Raw genomic sequence first — 27,317 nt, 5'->3', positions numbered from 1 at the left:
TTTTAACTAGTTATGCTCAACCCCTTGGACAAAAGTAAACATCAATTTTATATCATACTATAATTTAATATTATTATTCAAATCTAAAAATAAATGTAAAAATTAAAATTAATTAAAACTCATCTAATTTGTCAATTTTTAATGTTACTTAGATACTAATTATTATAACCCGTTCATCGGTTTTCCAGGGTTCATCCTTCGAGTAAGGTGGTCAGGAGAGGTGAAGAGGTGTGGGCTAGGGTAGAGCAGGGATGGATTAAGATCAACTTTTATGGGGCATAGAGAGGTAACTCGGGCATCTCAAGTGTTGGGTCTGTAGCATGTGATGAGGAGGGGAAGGTCCTCTTCAAAGGGGCGCAAAGGTTGCAAGCTCGGATGAATAATGAGGCTGAGGTGCATAGTGCCTTATTAGCGGTGGAATTGGCCAATAACATGAATATCCCAAGAGTGTATCTAGAAGGGGACTCTAAAGTGGTGGTGGATGCAATTATGAAAGGAGTGTCTCTGAGCTAGCGACTAAATAAATTTGTATCAATTATTTACTCAAAACTTAATGTTTTTTAGGATTTTCGTATTTCTCATATTAGGAGGAGGGGGGGGGGGAATGTGATGGTAGATGCATTATCCAATGTGACGTGTGAATTGGATAGATGTGTGACGAGATGGTGGGGGGTGATGATGCTATTGTCCAATGGCATTCTTAGTCGGCTTGTACAAATTTCATACTTGATTATTAATGCGAAGTGTGTGATGAGGACGTCTAGTTCTCTTCCCGAGTGCATAGGCTGGCTCCACTGAAGTTGACAATTAATGTCGATTTATCCTGCAGTGATGGTGGAGCCTAAGGAGAGTGCATTTATGGAGAGAGTGGGGAAGTGTGTGTCATTTCTTGCATATTTAAGAAGTTTTTTGGTCAGCGAGCGTGGTTTTTCACTTAAAAGTTTATGGTTGACACTTTGGTTTTGTAATGGAGGTCAATTTCACATTAAAGACTTCAAACTTCTCACTGCATTTTGGGGGCCTGTCTGAGAGCGGAGGCTAAAGAACATGTTTCGCTCTAAGGACCCCCTGTTGATTAGGAGTGTGCGGTTGGTTCTCGGTGAAGAGTTGGGATTGATTGGTCATTGATACCGAACTCGTGCCGATTTATACTCCCTTATCATGGAGTGGGGACTTGAGCTAGATTCTTCATGCAAGCAGGTCCGGAAGGTGATAATACCAACGGAGTTCCTTGACAACATGGATTCGCTTCTGGAGTGGGATATACCGGGCGATGGTGTAATGCCCCGCCAGGAAACCCCGAAGGGATTAAGCCATAACACAAGAATAGAGTGCAATAATTTTTTTTTTAAGGTTACAACACATAAGATGCAACAAGATATCAAAGATTCAGATTACATAGCGGAAGACATCAACTAACACCTAAAGAGTTTCCCTAACGAGATTACTTAAATTTCACAATTCACTTAACTCACACAATTAATCCAAAAGCTGAATATCGTAATAACGAGATAATTCATAATCAGGATAATTTCTTTCGAAAGATGGAAATATAAATCACAAGCAAGGATTCATCATTAAGATCCATTCATAATCTTCATTCAAGCTTTTCATTTAAAATCACAAACCATACATCTAACATTCTAATACACTAGGATTTCATCATAACATAAGAGATCTTTCCAAGCATATTTAAATTCCTTAACAACAACTGAGTATAATTCATTACTCTAAGTTACATTCTTTCATATTCCAACTTATTGCATTTCAAAAGACGATTGCATACTAGCATCTACGATAAATATCATCTAAACTACTTATGCATTCGATCAACATGGCATTCAAGAAGGAACTGAACATAAGCATTTATAGTTAATTCCATTTATCCACTTAACCATTCTAACATAAGCTAATCATACATGATAAAGCTGAATAAAGGAAACATAAGAGAATACATCACATAACACCATAATGATCTCGGAGTTCACCCCTAAAGGGCTACATCTCTGGGTCTGCTCAACTGCAAGACCCCTCTGATAAATAATAAAGTTAAGAATACAAGAGGTTACACCATTACAATCCGGCCATCAAGGCGAATTATAAACAATATACAAACGACCGCATCGGTCAATAATACAAAAACGATCCTTGAAAAGAACAGGATCCAGCTGAACATAATCAAGCTAATACAAAGGTCCAGAAGAGCATCCATAAAACTGAGCCATCACCACCCAAGGTCTAACATGAAACCGACACTCACAAGGGCAGAGACAAAAGGACGACTCACAAAGGTACTCCTAACAGGACAAAACGACAACACACTAGCAAACGTAGGGACAAGTGTCATCACACAACCTGGTATGGTTACCATGGCAAGTCTTCATAGGTCCCGACCCCATACACTGGGTCACCTTGGCAACCTAATCTGAGCTTCCGGCCCATCCAAGCCTCATGTGGACCCACTCATCCTCTCGTGATGACAAGGATGGTAGTTTGCCATTTCAGGCCTTCCCACAGCATGTCGAGTCTATGATAGCACTCATCCCATGTGTGAGGCACATTATCTTATTTAGAGATTACATTCTAATCTACTGTTAGGTTATCACTTATTAGACTCACTTTCGACAGGTTACCCAACAGCCATTTTGGGCGCGGCCCCCAATCGAAAGCCACTTTCCCATACGACACTAGACTATACTCGGACGAACTCAAAACCAAGGAATACATATGGTTAGACGAACGGAGTTCAAGAAGGGAGAAACAATCATCTGGTCAAACATGACTCATAGATACACGCTTACTAACGGTACTCTAACTAGAGACCTGACCAACAATGGTCAACCACAATCCTCATTCGACTCACACAAAAGGGATATGATCAAAACGACACTACCACAATACAACAGTCAACTCGGAATCGAGGACTGAAACAGGTACCCCAAGTCAATCTATACGACATGGTCCTACTAAACAAAGCAAAACATGCCATTTCATAATTAAAGGCGAATACAGAAATTACACTCGCAAGGCAATAATCAGAAAAGACAATATTTCCTCAAGTTGATTTAATCATTACAAGTCGATCGAGTTTTCTACAAGATCTAAATCAGCTTACAGTTATCTACCTCAACTAGGGATAAGTTGTTCTTGGTTTTCTAACTCCTAAGGTTCAAAGCATCGAACAGGAAATTAAGCCATAATGAGTTTTTAACCAATTCATATTAATAAATCTCAGACAACCATTAATCAACTAAAATAAGATATTTAATCTCCAATCCAAAACGTCATTAACATACTGGTCTAAAATCAATCTCTACAGATTCATAATTTCAATTCCAGATACATTAAACGGATTACGGAAATAAAAATGTAGAAAGAGAATCTAAATGGAGGTAATCATTTCCAATGCATATCGTTAAATTTCTAATGCCCAACGATAAATATTTCACTACTTTACAATTACTCAAATGATATGTTCTACGATAAAATTTAACATCATCAAGCAGTAATTACATCGTATTTCAACGATTTTCCAATAACATTTTATTCTCTATTATTTTTAAACAAAACTGCCTCAATTAGCCAAATGTTCAAATCAGCTAGAAGGTGAGATCTAGATTTATTAATTCAAGATCAATCAGAATATAATCAAAGATATTCAATTGCGAAGTTAACAGTTTTAGAACTTGATTAGAAGGGGTGCATAAATCATGAAATGAAATTGAATAATGATCGACTTATAAGCTCCGTTACAAACTTCGTCAATATCAAATTAACATTAATCAAAATTTAATGCCACCTTAATCAAGATTAAAAACTAATTAAAACTCAGCATTAAAATAACATACATTAACATGATATTACCTATCATATGCATTTTTTTTTTAATACTAAAAAAAAACATGCATTAAAAAAATGATTTTTAAAAAAACTACGTTTAAAACAACAAAAAACGCATTTAAAAAATTAAGTGGAGAGGCGAGCTGAGCGGGCCGTGCCCTAACCCTAGCCGCAGTCCACACCGAAACGCAGGGGAGCCCATGCGGGCGGCGCCACTGCGGTGCCCGCAGGTCCGCGGCGCCCTGCGGCCACTACGGCCCTGCGGTCACCGCAGTGTGCCGCGCGCTCGAGCCTTAAACGCCAGCGAGGGGGGGGGGAAATAGGGGGACGAGCAGGGGAGAGGGGAGGAGGAGTGGGTGGGGCTCCGCTCCCCGCCTCCAACCCCAACCCACGGGTTTAAACAAAAATAACGCCCGGCTCGCTACGAAAATGAATACACAGCGTGGTAACTCAAACACACAGGCTCAAAATAAATTTTTTATATCTATTTTAAAAAAAAAAAAAAAACACAGTTCGGAATTAACACAAACAATAAACCCAACTCAAATATGGATTAAAATTTTCGGTTCGAGAAAGATCCGATTTCAATGAACATATTTTGGTATCAAGATTCTTGATGGAATTCATTTCCCCATACACAATGGGATTCAAACCACCCAGAAGGAAACATTGAGGGATAACCAAAATCTCAAAACAAAATTTCCAGCCACTTCCAAATGGACAATCACATTGAATTTCAATCACAAATTCATTTCTTTCAACCAAAACAGTAAATTCTTTTGGCAACAAGAAAAACCATTCAGAATTCCTACCTTCATTCGCAATCCTGGTATAGCTGAGGGAGAGCCCACCTGCCAGATCCAGCATCATTCCTTCCCAAAAACCCCAATTCCATTCCCAATTTTCTTTCCCAAAATAAAATTCATCAAAAATGTCCATCCCTCCAAATTTCCCCAAATTTGGGTTATATGGAAGAGTTGACCCAAAAATTTATATTTTTGGAATTAAAAATTTTTATTTACAAATAATTCTCCAAATTTAATACTTTCTAACTATAGCAACCAATTGACTTGCCTTTTCAATCAAAAATCGATTTCCTCAATTAATACGATTTAACCTTTCAAATTTTAAAAGCCAACAGAATGCAATTAGAATCTATTGAAATTTAAATACAAAACTTCTTTTCATCAGCATATATATAATGCATTTAATAATCAAAATCAGTCATTTAATCGAATTCCCTCCCAATTCAAAACAAGCAATACAATATCAACGAAAATCGCATAACGAATTCCCGATTAATTTAATCCATTAATCTTCAATGCACAATGCATATTTAATCAAGATAATTACTAAGGACTAATTAATCAAATTAACCAAACACACCAAGCACGCAAAACGAGAAGGTCAACCAAACATACGACTCGCAAACCCAAACAAAAAAAGGGATTACCGACAACGACTGACGATGCTCACTTGAGCACGACTAAGGTCAACCAGGGTCTTACGACCACCTAATCCAACTCTAAGGATTAAAAAGGGTATGCTCAAACCTGCAAAACCGGGTGAAGACGAACCTCGCACTCATGCGGTGTTGTACCTGAAATTTCCTGCAACCAAAGAACATACGTGCATACATATATAATAACTTAATGAGAGCATTAGTCCGATACTAAAATCACGAGATAGGAACACTGAATAACTTGCATACAACTAGTGAGAAAACCACATCAACAGTGATGCGCAAAATCAATCATCTGACTATAACATAATATTACGATAAACTGATCAAGATTAAACCAAGGTTAGAAATAGATTAGGGCAGGGGTACTACAGATGGGTTTGACAAGCATGAAGGGGTGCTGGAGTTCCATCAAGAATTGAGAGGCAAGTATATCCCCTTTCTCAAGTGGCGGGAAGCGGTGAAGGCAAGATTTAGAGAGGCGACGAGGAGAGGGTGGGAGGCGTTGAAGATGTTTGCACATATTATGGAGCTGGAGGAGGTGATTCATCAAGCTCGGGGGGAAGTAGGAGACAAGGAAGTGATAAGACGAAGGCTAAGGCCGAGGACTAGATGCACGAAGGCAGTGATGGAGAGCAGGAAACAAACCCTGACAATCCTTCTAGGTAGTCCTCTGTGAATTGTATATGGTGTGCTGTCTTTGTTGGGAGTTTATTCCCGTTTCTATGTTTATCAGACTATGTCAATTTTGTTGATTTGCTCTGTATCGACTTGTTGCATTTTTGTGCATAGTGATATGCTGAATTTTTTTTGGATTGGTGGTCTATGAAGTTGATTTTGGATGAATGGTTTTGTCTAGGCTGGGTGGTTTGGGTGGTTGGTGGTTTTGTGGGTAGTTATGACAAAAAATATTTTCTTTCCTTTGTAATTATAACTTTCTTTTTCTATATTAATAAAATCTAATATTATCGATTAAAAAAAAATACTAATTATTATATAAAATTTACTCTAATCAAAATAAATCTTAACTTTTTAATACATACAATTTTTACCACTAAAATTTATTTTATGAAATTTATTGGCACTTGAAAATAACCATTTTGATTTTTAAAACAAAAACTACAATTTAAATGTGAGTGGGGGCACCATTCTATGAGAAGGATAATATATAGGTCATAAAAGTTGCATTTCAAAAAAAAAAAATCTCTTTTGAAATCCTATAATCAAATTATAATAAAGAGGGCACTTCCATTATAAAATATTGTGAGAGATGATTAGACAAATACCACCATAACGAAAGGAATTCCAAGTAGATGTTTGTACAATAAAGTTAGATGTAGACAACTGAAATTATATATATAATTGTATATTCCATTTCAATAGATTTTAGAAAACAATTTGATTTGATGTGAAAAGTAGTCGTTGTCATTACATTATCACCATCATAATTATTACCGTCACCATATCATTATCACCATTATCAAAATTTTATTATTATTATTATTTTAATTTTGTTTTTTGAATTTACATCATAAATTTAAGTAAACATTTTTTATTTAATTATATATTATTAAAATTGAATATTGTATAATAATAATTAATTGTATTTAGTAAATATTAATATGAAGTTTGCATTTGTGTTTATTATGAAAATTAAAAATAAGATTTAAGTTATTTTGTTATATTATTTTTAATGGTGAAGGTTTTTTTTAAGATTTTTTAAAATTTAATATACATGTATTTAAATGGATATGTCTATTAAATATATATGTATATTCATTTCGTTATTTAGAATATGTTTTTTAATATGTGATTATACATTCGAAGCCATTTTATTAGTGCATGCATCAATTCACTGTGTTGCATGACTAGTGTCGCTTCTAAATGTAGTGACCCACATTTAATTAAAAGAAAGCAATATTTTGAATTTTTTTATTAATCATGCATAGTATGAATGCATGCATGATGACCATACACTAGAATGTTACTCTAATGCAATTACAAAATAATTATATTATAAATAAAAAATTTAAAGTCAAAGGATTGTAGCTCGATGATTGAAGTATAATTGATGAAGATGATGGCATGTTTTTTGATTACGCTATTCACCAAGATTTAACACAATAGATGTGCAATAGAACCAAACTCGACCTTTGGATGACTAATGGTAATTAACCAGTTTTAAGACTAAAATTAACATTATTTTTTTATTTTTTTTTAAAATTGAATTGAGTTGTTAACATCAAATCTCATGTAACGATCTGTGAACTTAATATATTAACTATTTTACTAAATCAATGGCATTTTCCTATAATGCAATTTAAAAAAAAAAAAAAATTAATAAAAAATCTAAGGTTAAAGGGTTGTAGCTCAATATTCGAAGTATAACTAATGAAGATGATGGTATGTTATTTGATAATAACTTTCTCCAAAATTTAAATCAATAGATGTGCAATCGAATCAAGCTCGACCTTTGGGTGACTAATCCAGAAGGGTTGTAGTTCAATAATTAAAGTATAACTTATGAAGAAGATGGTATGTTCTTTGATTATACCATTCACCAAGATTTAAATCAATAGATTTGCAACTGAACCAAGCTTTGACCTTTGGGTAATTGATGGACACAATCCCTTGTCACAATTACTTAATTGAAAGACAACTTTTACGCGAGATATGTCTATTCATCATATTAAAATCTATTTAATTAAAAAGAAAAAAAATCTATATGTCATTTTTTTTTTGATCGGTTAATGAGTCTTTTTATTAATAGAAATAAGAACAATACATCTTTGTTAGAGGGAGCAAAAAATGAGACTGAAAATCTCTCCAGTTGATTTCTCAAAAAACACCACAAAAGCCTAGGACAAAAGCATCCCCCCTCTCACTATGAATCTGCCATTACACCTCCCATGAAAGCTAATTAAAAACATTTATAGAGAATATACATCCAGAAGTAGCATACGAATGTACATATAAAAGACATCTAAACAAAACTAGATTCTACAAATAGGGCTCAATTTGCAATCACTATTTCCTTGCCTTTGGTGCTAGGCGGTGACCCTCGACCATCCATGGTTTGAGATGAAAACACAACCTCACGATGGTCGGGAGGAAATCCAATCCATAAAGTTCTGTCAGACTTCTTCTTGGAACCTCTTGACTTGTCCTGTTTTCGTCGCAAGGAGGGAGCTACAGACACATGTGTCGTACACTTTCCATAGGGTCTCCATTTCTCCAATTCCCTCCAAATATTACGTGCCTCAAAATCCTTCAAATACTCCTTCACACCCTTTAGAAGAAGAATAAGAAATTATTTTAACGTCCACAAGACCAAATGTAGCCTATGGGACAAAACTGCCAACCACACTGGATTAAGCACTGATTGCCTTTTGCATTCCAGTTCTCTTCTTATGCAGCGTGATGATAAGTGCACCCAACTTCTCAACAATTCCCTCACTGAAAAGATTGTCCCAAGAGTTAGCTATCAAGATGTTAATATAGCTGTCCATGTTGTCCTTGAAAGCTTCACATTCTAAAATGAAGTGTTTTTCCATTTCCACTTTACCCATTGAGCAGAAAATGCACACTCTCTCCTCTTAATATTTTTTAGGTCTTTTCCAACAACTGGTTTCACTACAAAGCTGGTGAGAATTAGTTCTTAATTGATCAATAAGGATTTTGGCTCTCCAAGGAATATTGGCCCCTATGTACGTCTTTTTCTGATAATTACAAGTGGGGTTAAACTCTTCAATATAGTATTTTTCTTTCTCCCAAGGTTTTTATCCCAAGTGCACTTGCAAAACTTGTCTATAACAAATTCTTTTATCTCCTTGCTATAGGTGGGGCACGCATTCAAGTAGATATTCCATTTACTTAACCATTTGTTATTTTGTTGCATCCAAGTCTTCTTTCTTTTGCATAGAGTATCATTAAAGACAATCCTAGGCCATTGCTCCTCATCCATTCTCTCGATTCTTTTTAAATAACTTATGAGTCTCATCATAGCAATAGCCTCAATGGGTGCTGCCCCCACTTCACTCAACATAATGTCATAAGATATTGAATTTTTAAGCTTGAACTTGTTTATACCAACCTATGCCAAGGCCCTTCAGACTTCCTTGTCATTGGTTGTGCTCCATATGAGGAAAGGGCAAAGAGGTGGAGTGAATTCAATAACCTGCAACCACGTACCACTCGGGCATACAAACCCTTGCCCTTCATGTGCCATGGACATAAGACTTCTGAATCCCCCACTCCACTCCTCTTTGAGGAAGTTGTCAACCAAACATTGCACTACTTCCTTCATTTCCAATTCAAAACACCAGGCGACGAACATTGACGCCACATCCGTGTTGCATTTGTGTTTGAATTTGGCCTTCAAATACTTGTCACCCAGGATGATTTTGACGCGGGTCAAGAAGTCTCTGTCATCAAATTTAAAGATATTGGAAAGCCCTTTTCATTAAAATTTAACTAATCATTATATAGAATGAACAATTTTGAACAAATGTTTTATAGTTATACAAAATTCTCTATTTTAAATGATTGTAAAAATGTCCTTTATTTATATTTCTATTGGTCTACATTAGAAACATTTTTATTTTTTATTTTTTATTTTTATAAATGATGTGTTTTTAATTCATGTGATCAAATGTTAATCGTATTGATGGCTTGAATGACATGATCACTATTGTATTAATGGCTTGAATGACATGATCACTATTGTCTATGTCATATTTTGACTTGAATGTGTATTTTTTATTGATTAATTTTAGCTGCAAAAATAATGTCACTAATTTTTTTTTTAAATTGGAATGTTTTAAATTTTGTGGTTAAATTGTAAACCTTATTATTTTGAATGAGAGTGTATAGTGTTATAGATATGACATAATAGCAAAACAATTTAATAGGAAAGTTATTTCACCTACAATTTGACAAATTGCAATTATTTTGTTGATAATTTAACAAATTGTAATTATTTTGTTGATTTCAATTCATCCACATACATACAATTTTTTTTTGTTGGATTTTTTAATATACTAAATTATTTTAGTTATATTTGTATGCTATTTTTTTTCATATTCACACACTTTCGTTGATTTATCATCTTTTGAGATTTTGATTCTCAAAAGTTTAAAAACAAAAATTGTAATCTTTAGACTATTTGGAAAAAGTAGTGATTTCTAACAAATTAGTAAGCAAATCTTTTGTAGTCTCAATTCAATTCTATTATTTTGAAGATTTATTTAGAAGTCTTCGAATCTTTAATATCTTAATCCACTTTACAAAACAATATAAATTAGATTTTTCCTTTAGCAATACTAATCAAATCTTTAGACCAATACAAACAATCACATTATAGACATTTGACTTAATGCATCTCTTTTTTTTTATTAAACAATATACATTAATAGCTTCATCAATATTTTTAAAAAATGATTGATGCAAAGTCCTTATCCATATGGAAAAGGATAAGATATTTATTTAGTGTAAGAAGTGTCTGAATAGGAGGTTGCATAGTGTAAAGGTGTGGAGAGCGTCGGACCGCATGATGGGACGAAGTCCACATCCCAATACAAACATCTAAAACCGTACAAGCCGAGCTTTACCAATTTCCACAATAAAAGGGCATTTGAAATATTGCTGTGCAACAGTGCAAACCTGACGGAGAGAGACACAAATTTCTACCATTGAAAAAGAAAGAGAGAAAGAAATGAAATGCACGGTAGAGGCGTACGCGTCGATTAATAGAAGGGTGAGGGGTAGTTGGTCACTTTTTAAATTTTCTCACCACGCAGAAATGCAGGGGAAATCGACAGGGCATATAAAAATACAGCAAATACGAATCACATCAAGATGAGCTGTAATACAGAGAGGTGTAAGAGACGCGAGACGGGACGCATGCCATCAACGGCTCGGTGTAATGGAAGGTTGAGATCGAACGGCAGCAAAGTGGCGGGCGCACTCGAGGCGGCCCCACAGAGGACCTCGCTGGGTTTGTGAGGAACACGTACAGCCGTATAGACAAACACAAATGTGGGAATGTGTGCGTGTGGGGACGAAAGGGAATGGAGGCACCAAACGAACAGGAATGGTGGAGAAGACCTCCGTGCAATAACGCCTTGCTTGCATATTATGGACACGAACCCACTGCTAACAACTTTACAGCAAATGTTTTCAAGTCTTGGCACAATTATTATTGTTTCCCACGCCCTTGCGCCGCCCCTGCGGTTTTTTCTTTGAAATGAGGCGATTTTCCGCCGGCATCGGCTTGCAACAGCCTCAACAAGGTACCTGCTTGTTTGATTTTAGTTTCAAGTTTCTAGTTTGTCATGGAGTTCTGAAACGTGTAGCGAATTAAGGATGCTTCTCTAGCTAAATTTGCAGAGTATTATGTTATTTTTCTTTTCCTTTGAGCTTCAAGGCCCGTGCATCGAACTCGTGACCTGCTTGTAGCTAAATTTATTTCAGTTTATTTATTTTGTAAAGGAGGATTTAAAGATGGAGGCCGCCAATTGTGCTTTCTATGTTTGCGCCGCCTCTCGACCTCGTGCCCTGCATTTAGCTGAAATAGTATAGTTTGTACTGATTTTCTTTTGAATTTTGTAACGTGTTACGAACTCGCGACGTCTGTCTAGTTAGTCGTATGCTAATTTTTTTTCTTTTCCTGAGCTTCTAGGCCCGTGAATCGAACTCGTGACCTGCTTCTAGCTAGATTTGGTGTCACAACTTCAGTTTATTTTTGTGTAATGGAGGATTTGAAGATGCAGCCCGCCAATTGTGCTTTCTATGTTTTCGCCGCCTATCGACCTCGTGACCTGCATTTAGCTGAAATATTTTAGTTTTCACTGTTTCTCTTTTGAATTTTGCAACGTGTTTCGAACTCTATGGTAATTTTTATCTTAGTCTCTTTTGTCGAATTCATGATCTGCTTCCAGCGAGATTAGGTATATTACAACTTTAACTTTTTTATTGGAAAGAAGATTTTGAAGATGCTGGTTGCCAATTATGCTTTATACGCGCACCCGCGTGCCTAACTCCAGACCTGCATTTCACTAAGTCATTGATTTTTTCCTCGTTATTTTTGCTAGATTTTAGTTTTGTTTTTGAAGTCTTGAAACGTAATTTGAACTCGCGATGTGTATGAGCTGCACGTTATTATTTTCCTCAATAATTAGGTTGGCAGCTCTACTAAACTTTGCCTATTGTCCTGTTGGTAGCCAACTAACAACTCTTACAGATAGTTTGAGGTTGCATTATGTCAAGTGAAAGATGAAGTTGTTCTGACTAATAGATGTAAGGAAGCTAAGGTTGAATGAATGAATGATGATTTTTTATGATGTCCACGAGATCAGGCAGTTTATGGGACCCAAAACTGAGAACAGCAGAAGGACCACTAAAGAATCAACTTCATACATGACTTCATACACTAAATTTTGAGAGAAGAATATGCAATTCTTTTTAAAACTGATTTTAACTTGTAATAGAATAATGTAGAAACATATGAAACTGAATTAAGCAACATACCACAACGGAGTGATTTAGCTGGGGAAAACCCCGCTCCAAAGTAGTTCAATATATTAATCTATAAAGCTTTAATAATTACAATATACTTGCACAGCAAGTCTTCACAAGAGTTGTTACCAACGTACACGAGAAATTTGACAGCAAGTACCAAAAAATCAAAATAAATAAACTAGTATCCCACAACCTCAATATATGGCCAAATACAATACAAGATAGCACAAATGCTATTGTAACCAAGTGATACTATCATGTGCCATTGAATCTAGGTGCCAAAAATGGCCATATAGACCCTAAAAAAGCTCCTAAAAGAAGGCATGAATTCTTACACCCCTCAGACATGTGGAACCTCCAGGAATAGTATGCAACTCCTATCCTATAAGAAATTTGTTATAGATGTAGGCTATCACATCCAAAGTAACCTCACTCATTTTTAATCCTTACAATTGTCATAGATTCTGTCATAACATCCTTAAAAATGGGCCTTCCATGTTATACCACTAAATGGTCATTTTTTGACAACTAAAAACTCATTTTTCAAAGCATTGGTGTGTGGAAAAACTTCAACTCAAAATTTTATGCCTCTTTTAAGTGGACCACACATATTTAATAATACAAATGCTTAATAGTTGTGAAAAATGTAAAATAATAAATAGATAAACTTAGAAATTGTCAAAGTTTTGACACTTGAATTCCCAACATTCTTTAGTTTGTTCAATATCTTTCAAGGATCAGGGAAACCATGCCATCATAAACTCAATTGGTATGGACCAAGAGGCTCATAGACTCTGAACACCAACTAAACTTCTTTGTGATCACACATTTTAGTTAATGAATCTGCAACATTCATCAAAGTCTTTTCTTTAATCAACTACACTTTGCCATATTGACCATGTCCCATGAAATGATACTATACATCAATATGCTTTGTCCTGATTTGAAATGTTGAGTGTTTCACTAGGCAAATAGCACTATGACTATCACAATTAATTGTCATTGCACCTTGTTTTAATCCAATATTTGAACATTGTCTGTTAAGCGAAATGGGTTCTTTATAGGCATGAGTTTCTGCCATATATTTAGCCTCAATAGTGGACAAATAAACCACAACCCATTGCGTACTCATCCACCTAATTGTATTACCAAATAGAGTAAACACAGAAGCACAAGGGGATCTTCTACTATGAAGATCACCTACTTAGTTTGAATCCACATAACCATGAATATCAAGAGAATGCTCGCCTCCAATTAAGTTACCATGATAACATAAGGAATACTCTGAGGCACTGTGCAAATATTTGAAGACTCTTGCCGGAATTGTACATTCACCACCCTTGCCGGAATTGTACATTCAATTCTTGAGTCCAACTGACTTGTTGGTTGCCAACCTTCTAAACAAGCCATTTGCTTAAAGTCTACTGACAATAATGGTCATTAACTACCCACTTGGGATAGTAACATTCACTCGAGCCCAATTGACTCATTGGTGTACTAACCTACTATCTAGCCAACTGCTCATTGTCTATTGTCAGTAGCAGTCATGAACAACCATCATAGGATAATAACATACTCTCGAGCCCTACTGACTCATTGTATACTTAACATTCTAGGTTCAACTCTCCCTTTGGTTCTCTAGCCATTTAGTTACATAATAGTTTTATGTCTTATGACATTAATGATCCTTAACGACCTTTCAAGGGAACTAGGCACAAACAGCTCAGCCTCCTGCTGGAAAATTTGACTTATAGTGTTCAAGCTGACATAAATGGTTTTACAACTAGATCTTAAACTATCAGAACAAGGTTTTGGCATTAATTTGGTAATACATGGACAAATCAAAATCACAGACTAAGACTACTAGGATATTGTTTTTTTTAAATTGCACCACTTTATAATAAGGAGTTTTTATTGAACTATGTGTCCTTATTATAAAGATGCATAGTTTCCCCGAACAGAACTTGCATGATGATCTTTCAGTTTATAACGGTATTTTAAAGTTTTGATATTTAAGCAACAAGACACATAGCCAAATCGCTTAAATGCTTCACATGCTCAAATACTAAAACATATAGAAACTCATCAACCAACAGATAACCCGTTAAGGTTAGAAAACATAAACTCAAAGCTTGCTGAAAATTGCAACCCTTCCACTTTCTGATCACCAAGTGCCCAATGTGGGAAGGTGAGAGCATACGGTGAATAGGGGATCGTTAGATCTCAAATCTGCTGAAAAGATGAAGTGAATACAATAATGGGCGGCAAGCCAACCCCTTCCGCTTATCCAGCAGGAAAGCAAGAAACTTGGTGGTGAACCAGCCAAGAGACACATACAGCAGACACAAATCACTCAACCACGGTATTTCAGCGAGAGGACTGAATCACAAATAAACTCAACTCGACTGCTTATGCAACGGGAGGACCATTACAACCAATCATCACTCGACCGCTTATGTAGCGGGAGGACTGAATTACAATTTAACTGAAATAGGTGGCAAGCCAGCCTCTTCCACTTTTCAGTGGGATGAGAGTTTACAAGCCAGAATGGTTAGTACTACTACTACTTAACCTTACAATAACAAAGAGAGTGAGAGTAGAAGAGCAATGTTGAACATCCAAAATAAATAGCATGAAATTCTGCTAACATTAAATCTGTAGGTTGGAAATGTAAAACCAGCAGCCTATGAACTCACTAAAACACTCATAACTCTCTCATTACTCACCCAGTTTACCCCAAATCAGTTCTAAACCAAAACTATACCAGCAACAATGAAAACAAATCCAAAGGAAGCTATCAAAACACTCTCATTTATTTAGCACGCATCCGAATGCACTCCCTAAACCCAACGCCTAACCAGAGAATTTCGATTTGCATTATAAAATTCCATACTCAATGCAAGGTGCTAAAAACTTACAAGATGAATTGCCAGTGGTAGGAAAGATGGATGAGCTGGTACCCAGAATGATGGAATCGCCTGGCCAAGAGGTATGAGCAAAATATAGTTTCAGCAGCTCCGCGACCAGCAACCAGAAAACACTCCAATCTCACACAAAACACTCCACAATTTGCAAACTCACTCACCAACAACACTGGAAATACAAGGACACAGCTAGGTACTATCTTCCAAGTACGAAACCGAGTCTTAGCTAGGAAGCCACACTTCGAAGCTCAGCTTTTTCAATTGCCAATCCGGCAGCATAACGATGCAATTTCATAAGATACCCAAAATGAGAGCCCAAGGCTCTTATTTATAACTTCTAACTCCACCAAATCCAAATGCAAATGCTCACAAATGCGCCCAAATTCAACTTTCCCATTTGCATTTCATTTACCCAAGGATGGCGCCATACTTTAAGTCAAAAACCATGCTAAGCAAGCAAAGACCACGATTTGACTTAGCAAATACTTGGTTGAAAGAAATAACTTCTCCCATTTAATGTTGGCGTTCCCTTTCCAGACATAAATAATTCACCTAGCACTTAGGAGACATCATGTTATGCACAATTTCCAAAGTCATTAATCAGTAGCGAAAATAATCAAATTAATTAAATATTAAACCTTAGGATAAGGAAATAATATTTAATTACATCACTTATAACTCCAATATTGATTATTAACAAAACCAGGACGAATCTGAGCAAGGGAGACCACTGAACTGCTGTAGGATCAGCACCCTGTCCATTGCCAAAAATAGAAACACTCCATACTTCCACTTACTAAAAATAGTAATTCATGAACTACTGCTCCGAAAAGCTTGATCTTCGCATCCAGTGATAGAGCATGGAAAGCTTAGTAGGATAGTATCACCAAAACAGCCAACCCCTGACTTACTAAAAATAGTTAGTTCTCGCCTCATCAATGTTTGACTCTAGTTCTTCATTCCACATAGCCTACGGGTCTCAAGAATAGGCCAATGGACCACTGGAAGTACATCAACGAGAAGGGGACATTACACAATGACGGTCATTAACTACCCACTTGGGATAGTAACATTCACTCTAGCCCAACTGACTCATTGGTGTACTAACCTACTATCTAGCCAACTGCTCATTGTCTACTGACAGTAGCAGTCATGAACAACCATCATAGGATAATAACATACTCTCGAGCCCTACTGACTCACTGTATACTTAACATTCTAGGTTCAACTCTCCCTTTGGTTCTCTAGCCATTTAGTTACATAATAATTTTATGTCTTATGACATTAATGATCTTTAACGACCTTTCAAGGGAACTAGGCACAAACAGCTCAGCCTACTGCTGGAAAATTTGACTTATATTGTTCAAGCTGACATAAATGGTTTTACAACTAGATCTTAAACTACCAGAACAAGGTTTCGGTATTAATTTGGTAATACATGGACAAATCAAAATCACAGACTAAGACTACTAGGATATTGTTTTTTTAAAATTGCACCACTTTATAATAAGGAATTTTTATTGGATTGTGTGTCCTTATTATAAAGATGCATAGTTTCCCCGAACAGAATTTGCATGATGATCTTTCAGTTTATAATGGTATTTTAAAGTTTTGATAGTTAAGCAACAAGACACACAGCCAAATCGCTTAAATGCTTCACATGCTCAAATACTAAAACATATAGAAACTCTTTTATGCTACTCTGATTTACCTTGAACAGGGTAAACAGGCAGCATAAATTCCTGTGTCTAGATCTTAAAGAGGATCATAGTTTTTCCTAATGATGCAATGCGTAAGCATAAGCTTGCTCTGATTTCGAGCATAGTATTTAATTAAGCAAACTATAATAACTACATGATAGTCATAAAAGAAATTGAAAAGGGTAACATGCCTAACATATGATGGTGCTGTAAATGACCCTACCTCCTATCTGGGTAGAATACCCTCTACTCTCTATGTGTACACCACTGAAACAAAAGATCTTCAAGTAACAAAACTATGATATTCTTGACTCTTGAGCAGGCAAATCTATGATTGTGCAATGTCAATAAGATAGAATAGCCAAGATCAACAATGCTTATTTGTAGAGAGACTTAGCTTTGTATTGTAGAAATAGCTAATGAAAATCATGTATCAAAACTTGTGCCATCAGTCTAATGAGCTAACATGAATAATGAATGGTAAAAAGCTTGTTCTAACTCTCAATGCTTTCCTTATAACGATCGCCAATGGACAAGAAAATTGCCACAAGAAACATAGTCCATCTTGATCGATGGATCTTGGATCATATTACAAACGGTGGTCAAGGAGTAATGTCTCCTTCCACCGCAATATTAATTATAAAGCAAACCTTTGGTTCCTAGCCGCTTACATAATTTAAACCAATGTTCTCAAATAAATATAACACATAACCACTTAAGAGTTATATCCCATTTATACATTTATATGTATATAGGTATATATCTACGTACATCTCGTAACTATTATGAATGTATGTTTATATATATGTATATATGTATTAAAATGCATATATGCTATATATGCTTTTTTTTGGGCTGATATATATATCTTAATTGGTCACCATATATATATATATAATTAATGGAATTGACCAATTAAGATTAATTACGGTTCAAATAATGTTCATCTTTAGTTATTATAAAGCATAGTAAACAACACACAACCACACTGCCAAAAGACGATAGAGGAAAGACTAACTGTCTACTGACTAACAAGATGGATCAACCATCCTAATAGCCAAGGTGATGACCGACTACTAGAACAACTTATCTCAAGGCTCAAGGTTTGATGGCAAGTTGATCTCTTCCAAAGTTTACAATCCTCTCCTTGATGATACTCTCCGTCCCTCCTAAGGGCGTCGCGTATCCTGCATCCACTTGGTTATATAAAAACCAGTTAGACTAATCTTATCTTCATATTATCCAAATACTTGGAAATAGACATTGTCAAATTTAATCATTCAAAACCATAGTACAACTCAATGATTATGCATACACATATGCAAGTAATAAAATATAATTGTATAACGATCACAACTGTAAATATAATTGATATAATGATCACAACTGTATTATCATTTAGCAACTGTTATTGAAAACAGGGATGTAACATACTTCCCCCCTTGTGAATCATTGTCCTCGATGATTGATTAACACTACCAAAATTTAAAACATATAAATAGAATTGTTTAATTCAAGTTAGATTAATTCAATTGTTTTTTTTTTTTTTGGCGTAGATAAGGAAATTTCTGAAGGATTTCATCATAATTATCCTAAGTAGTATTATCTTTTGCATATTGGTCCCATTGGACCTTGCATTGTATAACCTTGCAGTTACGTGCGTACGTAAGTGTAGCTTATTTATGTCAAGCACTTTGAGTAGTTTGATCATAACCACCTCGGGATCCCGCAGCTGCAAGGAATTCTAGTCAATCATATGATCAAAATATGCAATGTTCTTATTAAGATATGAAACATGGGAAACATTATGTGACTGGGTTGTGTTGTGACCATTTCACACATCGCCCCATCGCAAATGGGGACCCCCTCTTTTTGCTTGTTTTTGTTCGTTTTCGCTTTCGTTTTTAGGGTTTTGTTAGTTAGTTAATTGTCTGGATTTAGGGCCAAGCCTTAGGGTTTTAAATTTTGCCTTTTCAAGCCAAAATCCAGTCGCTTTTGAGAGCTTTTTGAGCTTCTTTCCTAGAAGCAAATTTTTGAATGCAATGAATTCGCCAAAATGGTCTAATTTTCAATTGGAATGTTCATGCAGAGCTTAAACTTGTCTAAAGGATGACCGTCAATGTGAATTTTTGTCTGATTGAATATTTTGACCAAATTTTGACTTTTTTGAAGTTTGATCCTGGGCATTGGAATTGATTTGTTTTCGCCTCGTGAAGTGTTAAAATGTGAAAAATCTTGTTATTTTGGCCTGTAGGAGCAAAATCGCTCCTGTCCCTCAGTGAAGGACGGGAGCTCAATTTCAAATATCTCATTGTCCTTGCAGAGCCCAGACAAATTTTACGTTTGAAGTGATGAAGAACGACGAGATCTTTTCATTGAATATAAATTGAAGATTTTCATGAGCACAGAAAGGTCTCCAGAAGGAAAATCGCTCCTGTCCCTCAGTGAAGGACCGGAGCTACAATTCAAATTTCGCCATGCCCATGCAAGATTTTGATAGCTCAGCAACTGGAGGACGTCCGAAGGAAGATACTTTGCCAAATGAATATAATTTGAGATGCAGAAAATGGAGAAAATGACCTATATTGACTAAATCGCTCCTGTCCCTCTCCAAGGGACCAGGGCGAGGTACCTAGTAGCTCTCGTCCCTCTCCCAGGGACCAGAGCGATTCCCTCCATTTTGCAAAAACCAGACAAGGGTCAAGACAAGTTTACGTTCAAAAACGAAGGAGAACATGGGATGAACGCATTGAATATAAATTGAAGATTTTTGGACGTCCATAACAGTGCTAAATGCCTAGTTCGCTCCTGTCCCTCAGGAAGGGACCAGAGCGATTTTTGATATAATTGCTCTTCTTGCAAAGTTACAAATGATGTCAAGGCATGAACGAATGGAGGGAAGAAGGACGAGTCCGTTGAATATAAACTTAGAGCATGGCAAAGTAAGATGAAAGCCACAGGGGAAAAATCGCTCCTGTCCCTCTCCAAGGGACCAGGGCGATACAAGGGTGAAGATACGTCCCTCTCAAGTTCAAGGTCGTCCCTCCAAGGTTCAAGACCGATCCAAGCCAGGACAAAAGGTGGCGAGGACATTTCAAGGCATTTCCACCAGGCGCAAACGTTACAAAGGTCATCACATGGAAGGATTTGTACTCTAAAGACCTAGATCGCTCCTGTCCTTTGGTAAGGGACCAGAGCGATATCTACATAATGGCGTAGATTTCAAAAGGCGAACAAAGTTTCGAGCAACCAAGAAGGTCGAAAGGACGTCATTTCACGCAATGAAGTTGATTGCAAGTTGGTACAAACAAGAACAAGCATATAATGATGAACTTCGCTCCTGTCCCTCAGGAAGGGACCAGGGCGATGTTAGATGCATTGCCCATTTTATGCAAAATTTACGTAAGGACAAAACATTGCAATGTTCTGGAGGGTCCATGGTATGACAACAAGGTGATAAACAAGAGAGTTGAACGTCCAAACATCGCCAAATGGTGTAAAGGCCCCACATCGCTCCTGTCCTTTGGACAAGGACCAGGGCGATCCTATCAAAAGCGCTCATATTCCTCCAAAATCGAAACAAGGCGAGGTTAAGCAAGACAAAGGAAGGCGTTTGGAAAACATCACAATGAAGGATCGAAGGTCAAAATGCATGTTGAACGTGAAAAAATCAAGATCGCTCCTGTCCTTTGGACAAGGACCAAGGCGATGCTATTAAAACACTCCCGTCCCTTCAAAGATCAAAGCGAAGCAAGGTTAGGTAAGGTGAAGGACGACGTTTGAAGGACATTACCATGAAGATCGAAGTACAAAGTTGACAAGGCCAAGGAAAACATGTGGATCGCTCCTGTCCCTCTTCAAGGGACAAGGGCGATGATCCTTATAACATCGAAAGTACCTTGCAAAAGCAAGTGGAAATAAGCGCAAAGGACACAAGCAATGATATTTCGAAGGTCAAAGGACGCAAGGTGAATGCGAGATGGACATGAAAACAAGAAGATCGCTCCAGTCCTTTGGACAAGGACCAGGGCGATATGCACTTAAAGGACACCCATATGCGCACACAAGGCGATCAAATTCGAAGGACCATCAAGGTGATCGATTTTTAACGTGGAGATGAAGGAGTTGGACGTAAGAAATGCAAGAATCATGCCAAAGATAGTGAATCGCTCCTGTCCCTCTCCAAGGGACTAGAGCGATGAGGTACGTCCCTTTGTTTTCCAATTTTGGCGCCAAACAAACAAATTTAAATTTCCTTAAATGCTAAATCGATTAAAAAATTGAAAATCCATTTTTATTTAGCATTTAATATGGCGTTATCTTTTATTAATTATATTTTGCCTTTATTAAAAATCGAAATTCTCATTTAAAAAAACGCAAGGCATTAATAATTAATTATTTAATTAATATAAAAATCGGTTTGAAGCGCCCAATTAGGCAAGTCGGCCTTGTTATTTTATTGCAAATCATTTAAAAAATGGTTTTATTTGTCAAAGTCGGCCTAAGAGGTGAAAGGGTATGAGCGCTATTTATAAGGGGAGTGAAACGCTCATTTTTACATAATCATTTTTACCTTCCTTCATGCGAATCAAGAAGAGGCGAATATAGTGCGAAGTGTGTTCAAAGGTGGTGCGATTTCAAACCAAAGGTGGCGCTAGTATCATCTTGTGTGGAGTGCGAATTGCGTTGAAGGCCAAAGGTGGTGCGAATTTCATTCATCCAAGGGTGGCGCGTAGTTATCAAAAGGTGGTGCGAATTTGAAGACCACACCAAGGGCGAACTTGGAGATCCATCTAAGACCACACCGAGGGCGAATTTGGAGATCATTTAAGACCACGTCTAAGGCATTACTTGAAGATCACGTTCTCTCCAGAGGTGGCGAAGTCAATTTTGAGGGGATCATATTGAAGATTATCTTATACCTCAATTTTGCCTAGGCGAATTTTGTTTTTGCATTCTAGAGTTAGCTCTCTCTATCGAGGTATGGCGATTTTATTGTTATTGTTTTATTCATTCATCGTCATATTTCAAATTTTGATCCTTGAAAATCTCTTAGCTCAATCGTTGTATTTTAGGAAACGATAACTCTAGGGACTTATCATGAGGTTTCCTAAAATCTATCTCTCTTATTTACGTTATTTATTGCAAAATCTATTTCTTATAGTGAAATGTTGTGTAGGTATGGCGACCCCAAAGGCGGGAGCATCCACCAGTCGCTCGGCCCTCATGAAAGAAGATCAGAAGACCGAAGAAGTGGAGACCAAGATCGTGTCCAAGTGGAGCAACATTGGAGATACAAACTTGGGGAACTTTAACACGAAGAAGTTCCGAGAGGTCCCTTACATCGGCAAGCCATCACCTGTCGCCCGGAGAATAATAGAAAGTGGCATCATTAAGGCGGCCGGTTTTCCTCCAGCCATTCAGTGTCACGAGTTGATGATCGAGTGTGCCCGTCATTACAATCCACAGTCCAGGACCATTGTGTCCAATGAGGGAAATATTTTGGCGTACCTTTCAGAGGAGGCCATAAGTGAAGCCTTTCATCTTCCAGAGCACAGGGACATGATATACAAGAGCATTGAAGGAGCCAGATCAGTGTACGATGATGATCCAGATGCTTGTCTAAGCATAATCAACAAGAACTGGCTACTCAAGAGTCGTCCCCGTCTGAGCAAAGTACCGAACACACCGCACAGGATTGATTTCCAAGAGGAGTATAGAGATTTGATCACCATGCTCAACAGAGTCACAGGAGCACCTCATGCCTTCTATTTTGAGAAATGGATGTTTTATTTCATCCAGGTGATTGTTCAAGGGAAGGGTACAATACATTGGGCTAGGATAATTAGCCATTGCTTAGACGTACAGTTGAGAAGACTCAGGGCCACTAAGTCCTTCCACATGAGTTCATACGTCATTTATGCCTTAATCAGGAGCGTTGAGTACGCAGGACTACCTCACAGAGGAGTGATTGGAAGAGGACCCGGTGAGGTCAGAGTTTGTGAATCCTATACCTACTTGCATCATCCACCAGGGAAGAACTACAAGTTAATCAATGATACTTTCACGATGAATATCACCAGGACGTTGCAAGGAGGGATTCACAACAGATTATCTCAGGATGCCCAGGAGTTAATCAAGAGGTACGGTGCTTGGTTCATTCAGTTTCCCAAGTTCACTTACATTAGAGTGTATGGATGTCCTTTACCTCCATATATGCTGCCGAGGTACCCGACAGATAGAATTGTGTTACTTGAAGTAACAAGGCAGTTGGCAGCATATGTGAAGGCATTCAGACACAGACATCAGAATGGAGTTCAGGTACCTATTATTTTGGGTAACTCAGTTGAGGTATGTCCCAATGTCTCAGCCATGGATGACGCAGAGAGGGAGTTAGCCTTGTATCCTTTTTCATCTTTTGCTTGGAGGAATAGTTTTGATCCTCATGGACATTTAGAAGAGACAGTCGGTAGAAGATTTAGACATGAGTACCAGATTGAAGATTTTATGATGAATCTCCTAGATGATCTCGAAGTGAAACGTAAGATACATTCTAGATTGCCTCTGGATTTCATCAGGAAATGTAAGATTTACAGAGTAGCCGACCAAGCTCAGGACAACGGCAGGCACATCCAATCTTCATATGATAGAGAAAGCAAGACAATAAGTTTGAATTGGAATGAGCCCGAGGCCGTGGATTTAGATGGATTGATGGCACCAGTCTTGTCTTGTACTCGCAGATGGGTAGATATTCAACATCAGAAGTTGAGAGAACAAGGCATAGCCATGTCTTTTACTTTGGAAGAAAAGCCAGCCGAAGGTGGAGCCAGTGTTAGTGAAGGCAATCCTAATCCTAGGAATTCAGGTGAAGGTAACCTTCGATGTGCCAGTGAGGGCAATCTCCATTCGAGAGGTTCAAAGAGAAAGGAAAGATCAGAAAAGAAAGAACCTTCCAAGAAAAAGCAAGGTGCCAACAAAGATCAGACACCAGGTATTTCTTCCAGGCCAGAAGATAAAACAGTTCGAGTGGAAGAATCCATGGAATCGATGGTACAGAATGACAGGCAGGAGGAAGAACAGGCACAGCATGTTTCATCCGATGGATCTCTCCAAGACTATGATTTAGAAGAAGATAATGAAGTAACATCTCCTCCCAGACAAGAAGAAGTAGTACACAAAGAAATTCAAGTTCAAGAGACAAGATCAAATATCCCAGATTGGTTGAAGGAAAGATTGACTAAGGTGATCGTAATTGAGGACGAAGACAGTGCAATCGATCTAGAGAGCCTTGTTGGACGTTCACATATGACAACAGAGAAGAAGAAGGCTACAAAGATGTCCAAGATGATTCGAGATGAGACTGGATCTAGAAAACTGCAGGTAGCTACACCGGCAGCAGACAAATATGAGGGTGAGATCCTAGCGGAGGACTATCATATACAGACTATTGAGTTAGGACCATCCACAGCAGAGCAGACTTTAGATGATGCCACCGACACATTTGAGGCATTGAAGGATAAGTTCAGAGAAGAAGTAGAAAAGAATAGAAAGCTTGAGAAAGAGGTCGGTGCATGGAGAACATATTTCAGTCACATCAATGAACCTTTGGGACGTCAGGATCCAGTTAGATCACCATTGCAGGCATTGCCCCTTCAATCAATCAATGAAGCGGAAAGATTCAGGAATATGGTCCAGCGTACATGTAATTGGATGGATAGATCTCACACGGTGGCCATTGAGTTTATTACAAGGATGTCGAAGATCACCCACCAGGCTATCCAAGTCCTTGAGATAATCCACAGACTGATGGCAACAGTAGCTGCATTTGCCCACACCAAGGACGTTGTCATTCCTGTCTTGAAAGTTATAAGACATACATCCAGAAGAATTTTAGCACAAGAGAAGATCTTGGAAGGCGATTCTCACAGTTTGTTTCAGTGGTCAACCTTACTCCATATAAAGAGTGTTCTCTTTGAGGACATCAGTGTTAGATGTGGTCAAGTTGAGGAGGTGATCAATCCGATCCAGGACAGAGTATTTGAGGTACTTCGTACCATTCTTGGCAGAAGGATCGAGGTCGAGACAGATGTGGATTTACAAGAATTTGAAGATAGAATCAAGATCATCTTTCGCAAGGACGCAGATGTTACAGATGAGCAGTATGATCAGATGTATGCCACCATGCTCCTAATTGATAGAACTAAGGAACTTGAACCTACCTGGGACACAGCTCTTCTAGATGCATTTGATCAGGTTATCCACTTAGAAGAGAGTATCAAGAATCTTCCCGAGATTCCAAGCACAGAAATCGAAGGAATTGTGACAAAATTCATTGCATATGCTAAAAAAGAAAATTGGAAGGGGAATAAGATTCTAGATGAAAGGTTGTTACAGATGACATGACATCTTAATTCTCATTGGCTGATACCTCCTAGATTTTTGTGCCAAATTTAATATTTGGCTATGTATTTAATATTGTTCAGTAAAAAGGAGGTCATTTGTAACAAACCCTAATTAGGGTTTAGGTGTCATGATCTTGTCCATCGATTTACTTTCAATCTGGACCTTTCATTGTAACTGGGGATGCTATTTATACCCCCATTTTTCATTTCATTTATATCAGAATAGTCAATAGAGAAATAGAGAATAGAGTTGTAAGCAATTTTTATGTTGTAGCAAGATTGAGTCTTGAAGAGAGAAGTTCAAGCAATTGTTGTATATGATGACTTGGAAATCAATAAAATATTGAAGTTATGGTGTTTTGTTGCAAGTTTCTTGAGTTATCTTCATGGTTGTTGGATGTACTTGAATCACGCTCAATCAAAGTAGTTTGTTTGAAAGACTAAGTGTGAGATTTGATATTTGGTAGGATTCGCAATCCAAACCACTAGCTTCTTGCTGATTGTAGGAACGCCTTGCGTGGTCGACTGGAAAACATTTTGAGTCCTTAACCTTCAAGCATTTTCGCATCTAGGATATGTACCTTCGTAGTAGTGTCCTTGACCTTTGATGCATTGAACACCATTATTACCTTAGAAGATCGCACTAATTTCAGTTGAGTTGTTATCTTATGGCAAAATTGAAATTGGTTGAGTCTTGCCAAATCTCATTCATGCTAAGTCGTTCATAGGGTTAGACTAGATTAGACCTCTCAAACCCTGTCCTTTTTCCTTTTTTTTTGAAAGTTCCTTTTAGATTAGTAAAACCTTCGAACTATTGAATCCGTAAGAAGCCTTGAAGGAAACAGCAAATCACATCATACCACTAAAAAGCTTGTCCACACGTGGAGACCCCACTAAAAGAACCTTGGAGTCCACCTAACTGATCCTTTTTTGCAGATCTTCAGCAGTTAGAGACTATTTTCTCAAGAGAGGATAAGATGCCTAATGGTATTTTATTCTGTGTATGATTGTGTACAAAATACACGTCAACAGGTTGTTAACCTCTAGGACTTCAAAGGCTCACACATATCTTGGGGCTAGCTTGGAGGGTTTTCCAATTTAATAGAACTCTTTTGTGGTTTAACTTGTAGGAGAACTTTCTCTCCCACCACAAATTGTGTAGGAACTCGCTGTGCATTTGCTTAGCTTTTCTGTTGATCATTAGCTTGTGCTAACCTTTACTTGATTTGCTTAACTTGTTCTTCCATTTCTATGAGCATTTTGGGTCTGAGTGTTATCCTATCCTCTAGCTTATCCCAGCTGATAGGAGTTCTACACTTCCTCCCGTATAATGCTTCAAAAGGCGCCATCTCAATGGCTGATTGATATGAATTATTGTAAGCAAATTCCACTAGAGGAAGGTAAACTTTCCATTTGTATTGCTGGTCCATACAATACATTTTAAGGAGATCCTCCAAAATTTGGTTCACTC

The 27,317-nt window shown here is 37.3% G+C and overlaps 1 protein-coding gene across 2 annotated transcripts in view; it reads left to right on the top strand.

The window, feature by feature from the left end:
- The first annotated feature begins 10,955 nt into the window (after positions 1 to 10,955).
- The window catches only part of LOC131037169 (auxin response factor 12), a 172,570-nt gene continuing 156,208 nt past the window's right edge, over positions 10,956 to 27,317 (top strand). Inside the window, exon 1 of one of the 2 annotated variants that reach the window (XM_057969240.2) lies at positions 10,956 to 11,592. In XM_057969240.2, coding sequence (XP_057825223.2) covers positions 11,547 to 11,592 — 46 coding nt within the window. In that variant the 5' untranslated portion in view covers positions 10,956 to 11,546. The remainder of the gene's footprint in view (positions 11,593 to 27,317) is intronic. The other variant, XM_057969239.2, reaches the window with a different exon arrangement.

Source organism: Cryptomeria japonica, chromosome 9 (genome assembly GCF_030272615.1).
Source record: "Cryptomeria japonica chromosome 9, Sugi_1.0, whole genome shotgun sequence".
Taxonomy (NCBI): Eukaryota; Viridiplantae; Streptophyta; class Pinopsida; order Cupressales; family Cupressaceae; genus Cryptomeria; species Cryptomeria japonica.
This window is presented reverse-complemented; position numbering and strand designations above follow the sequence as displayed.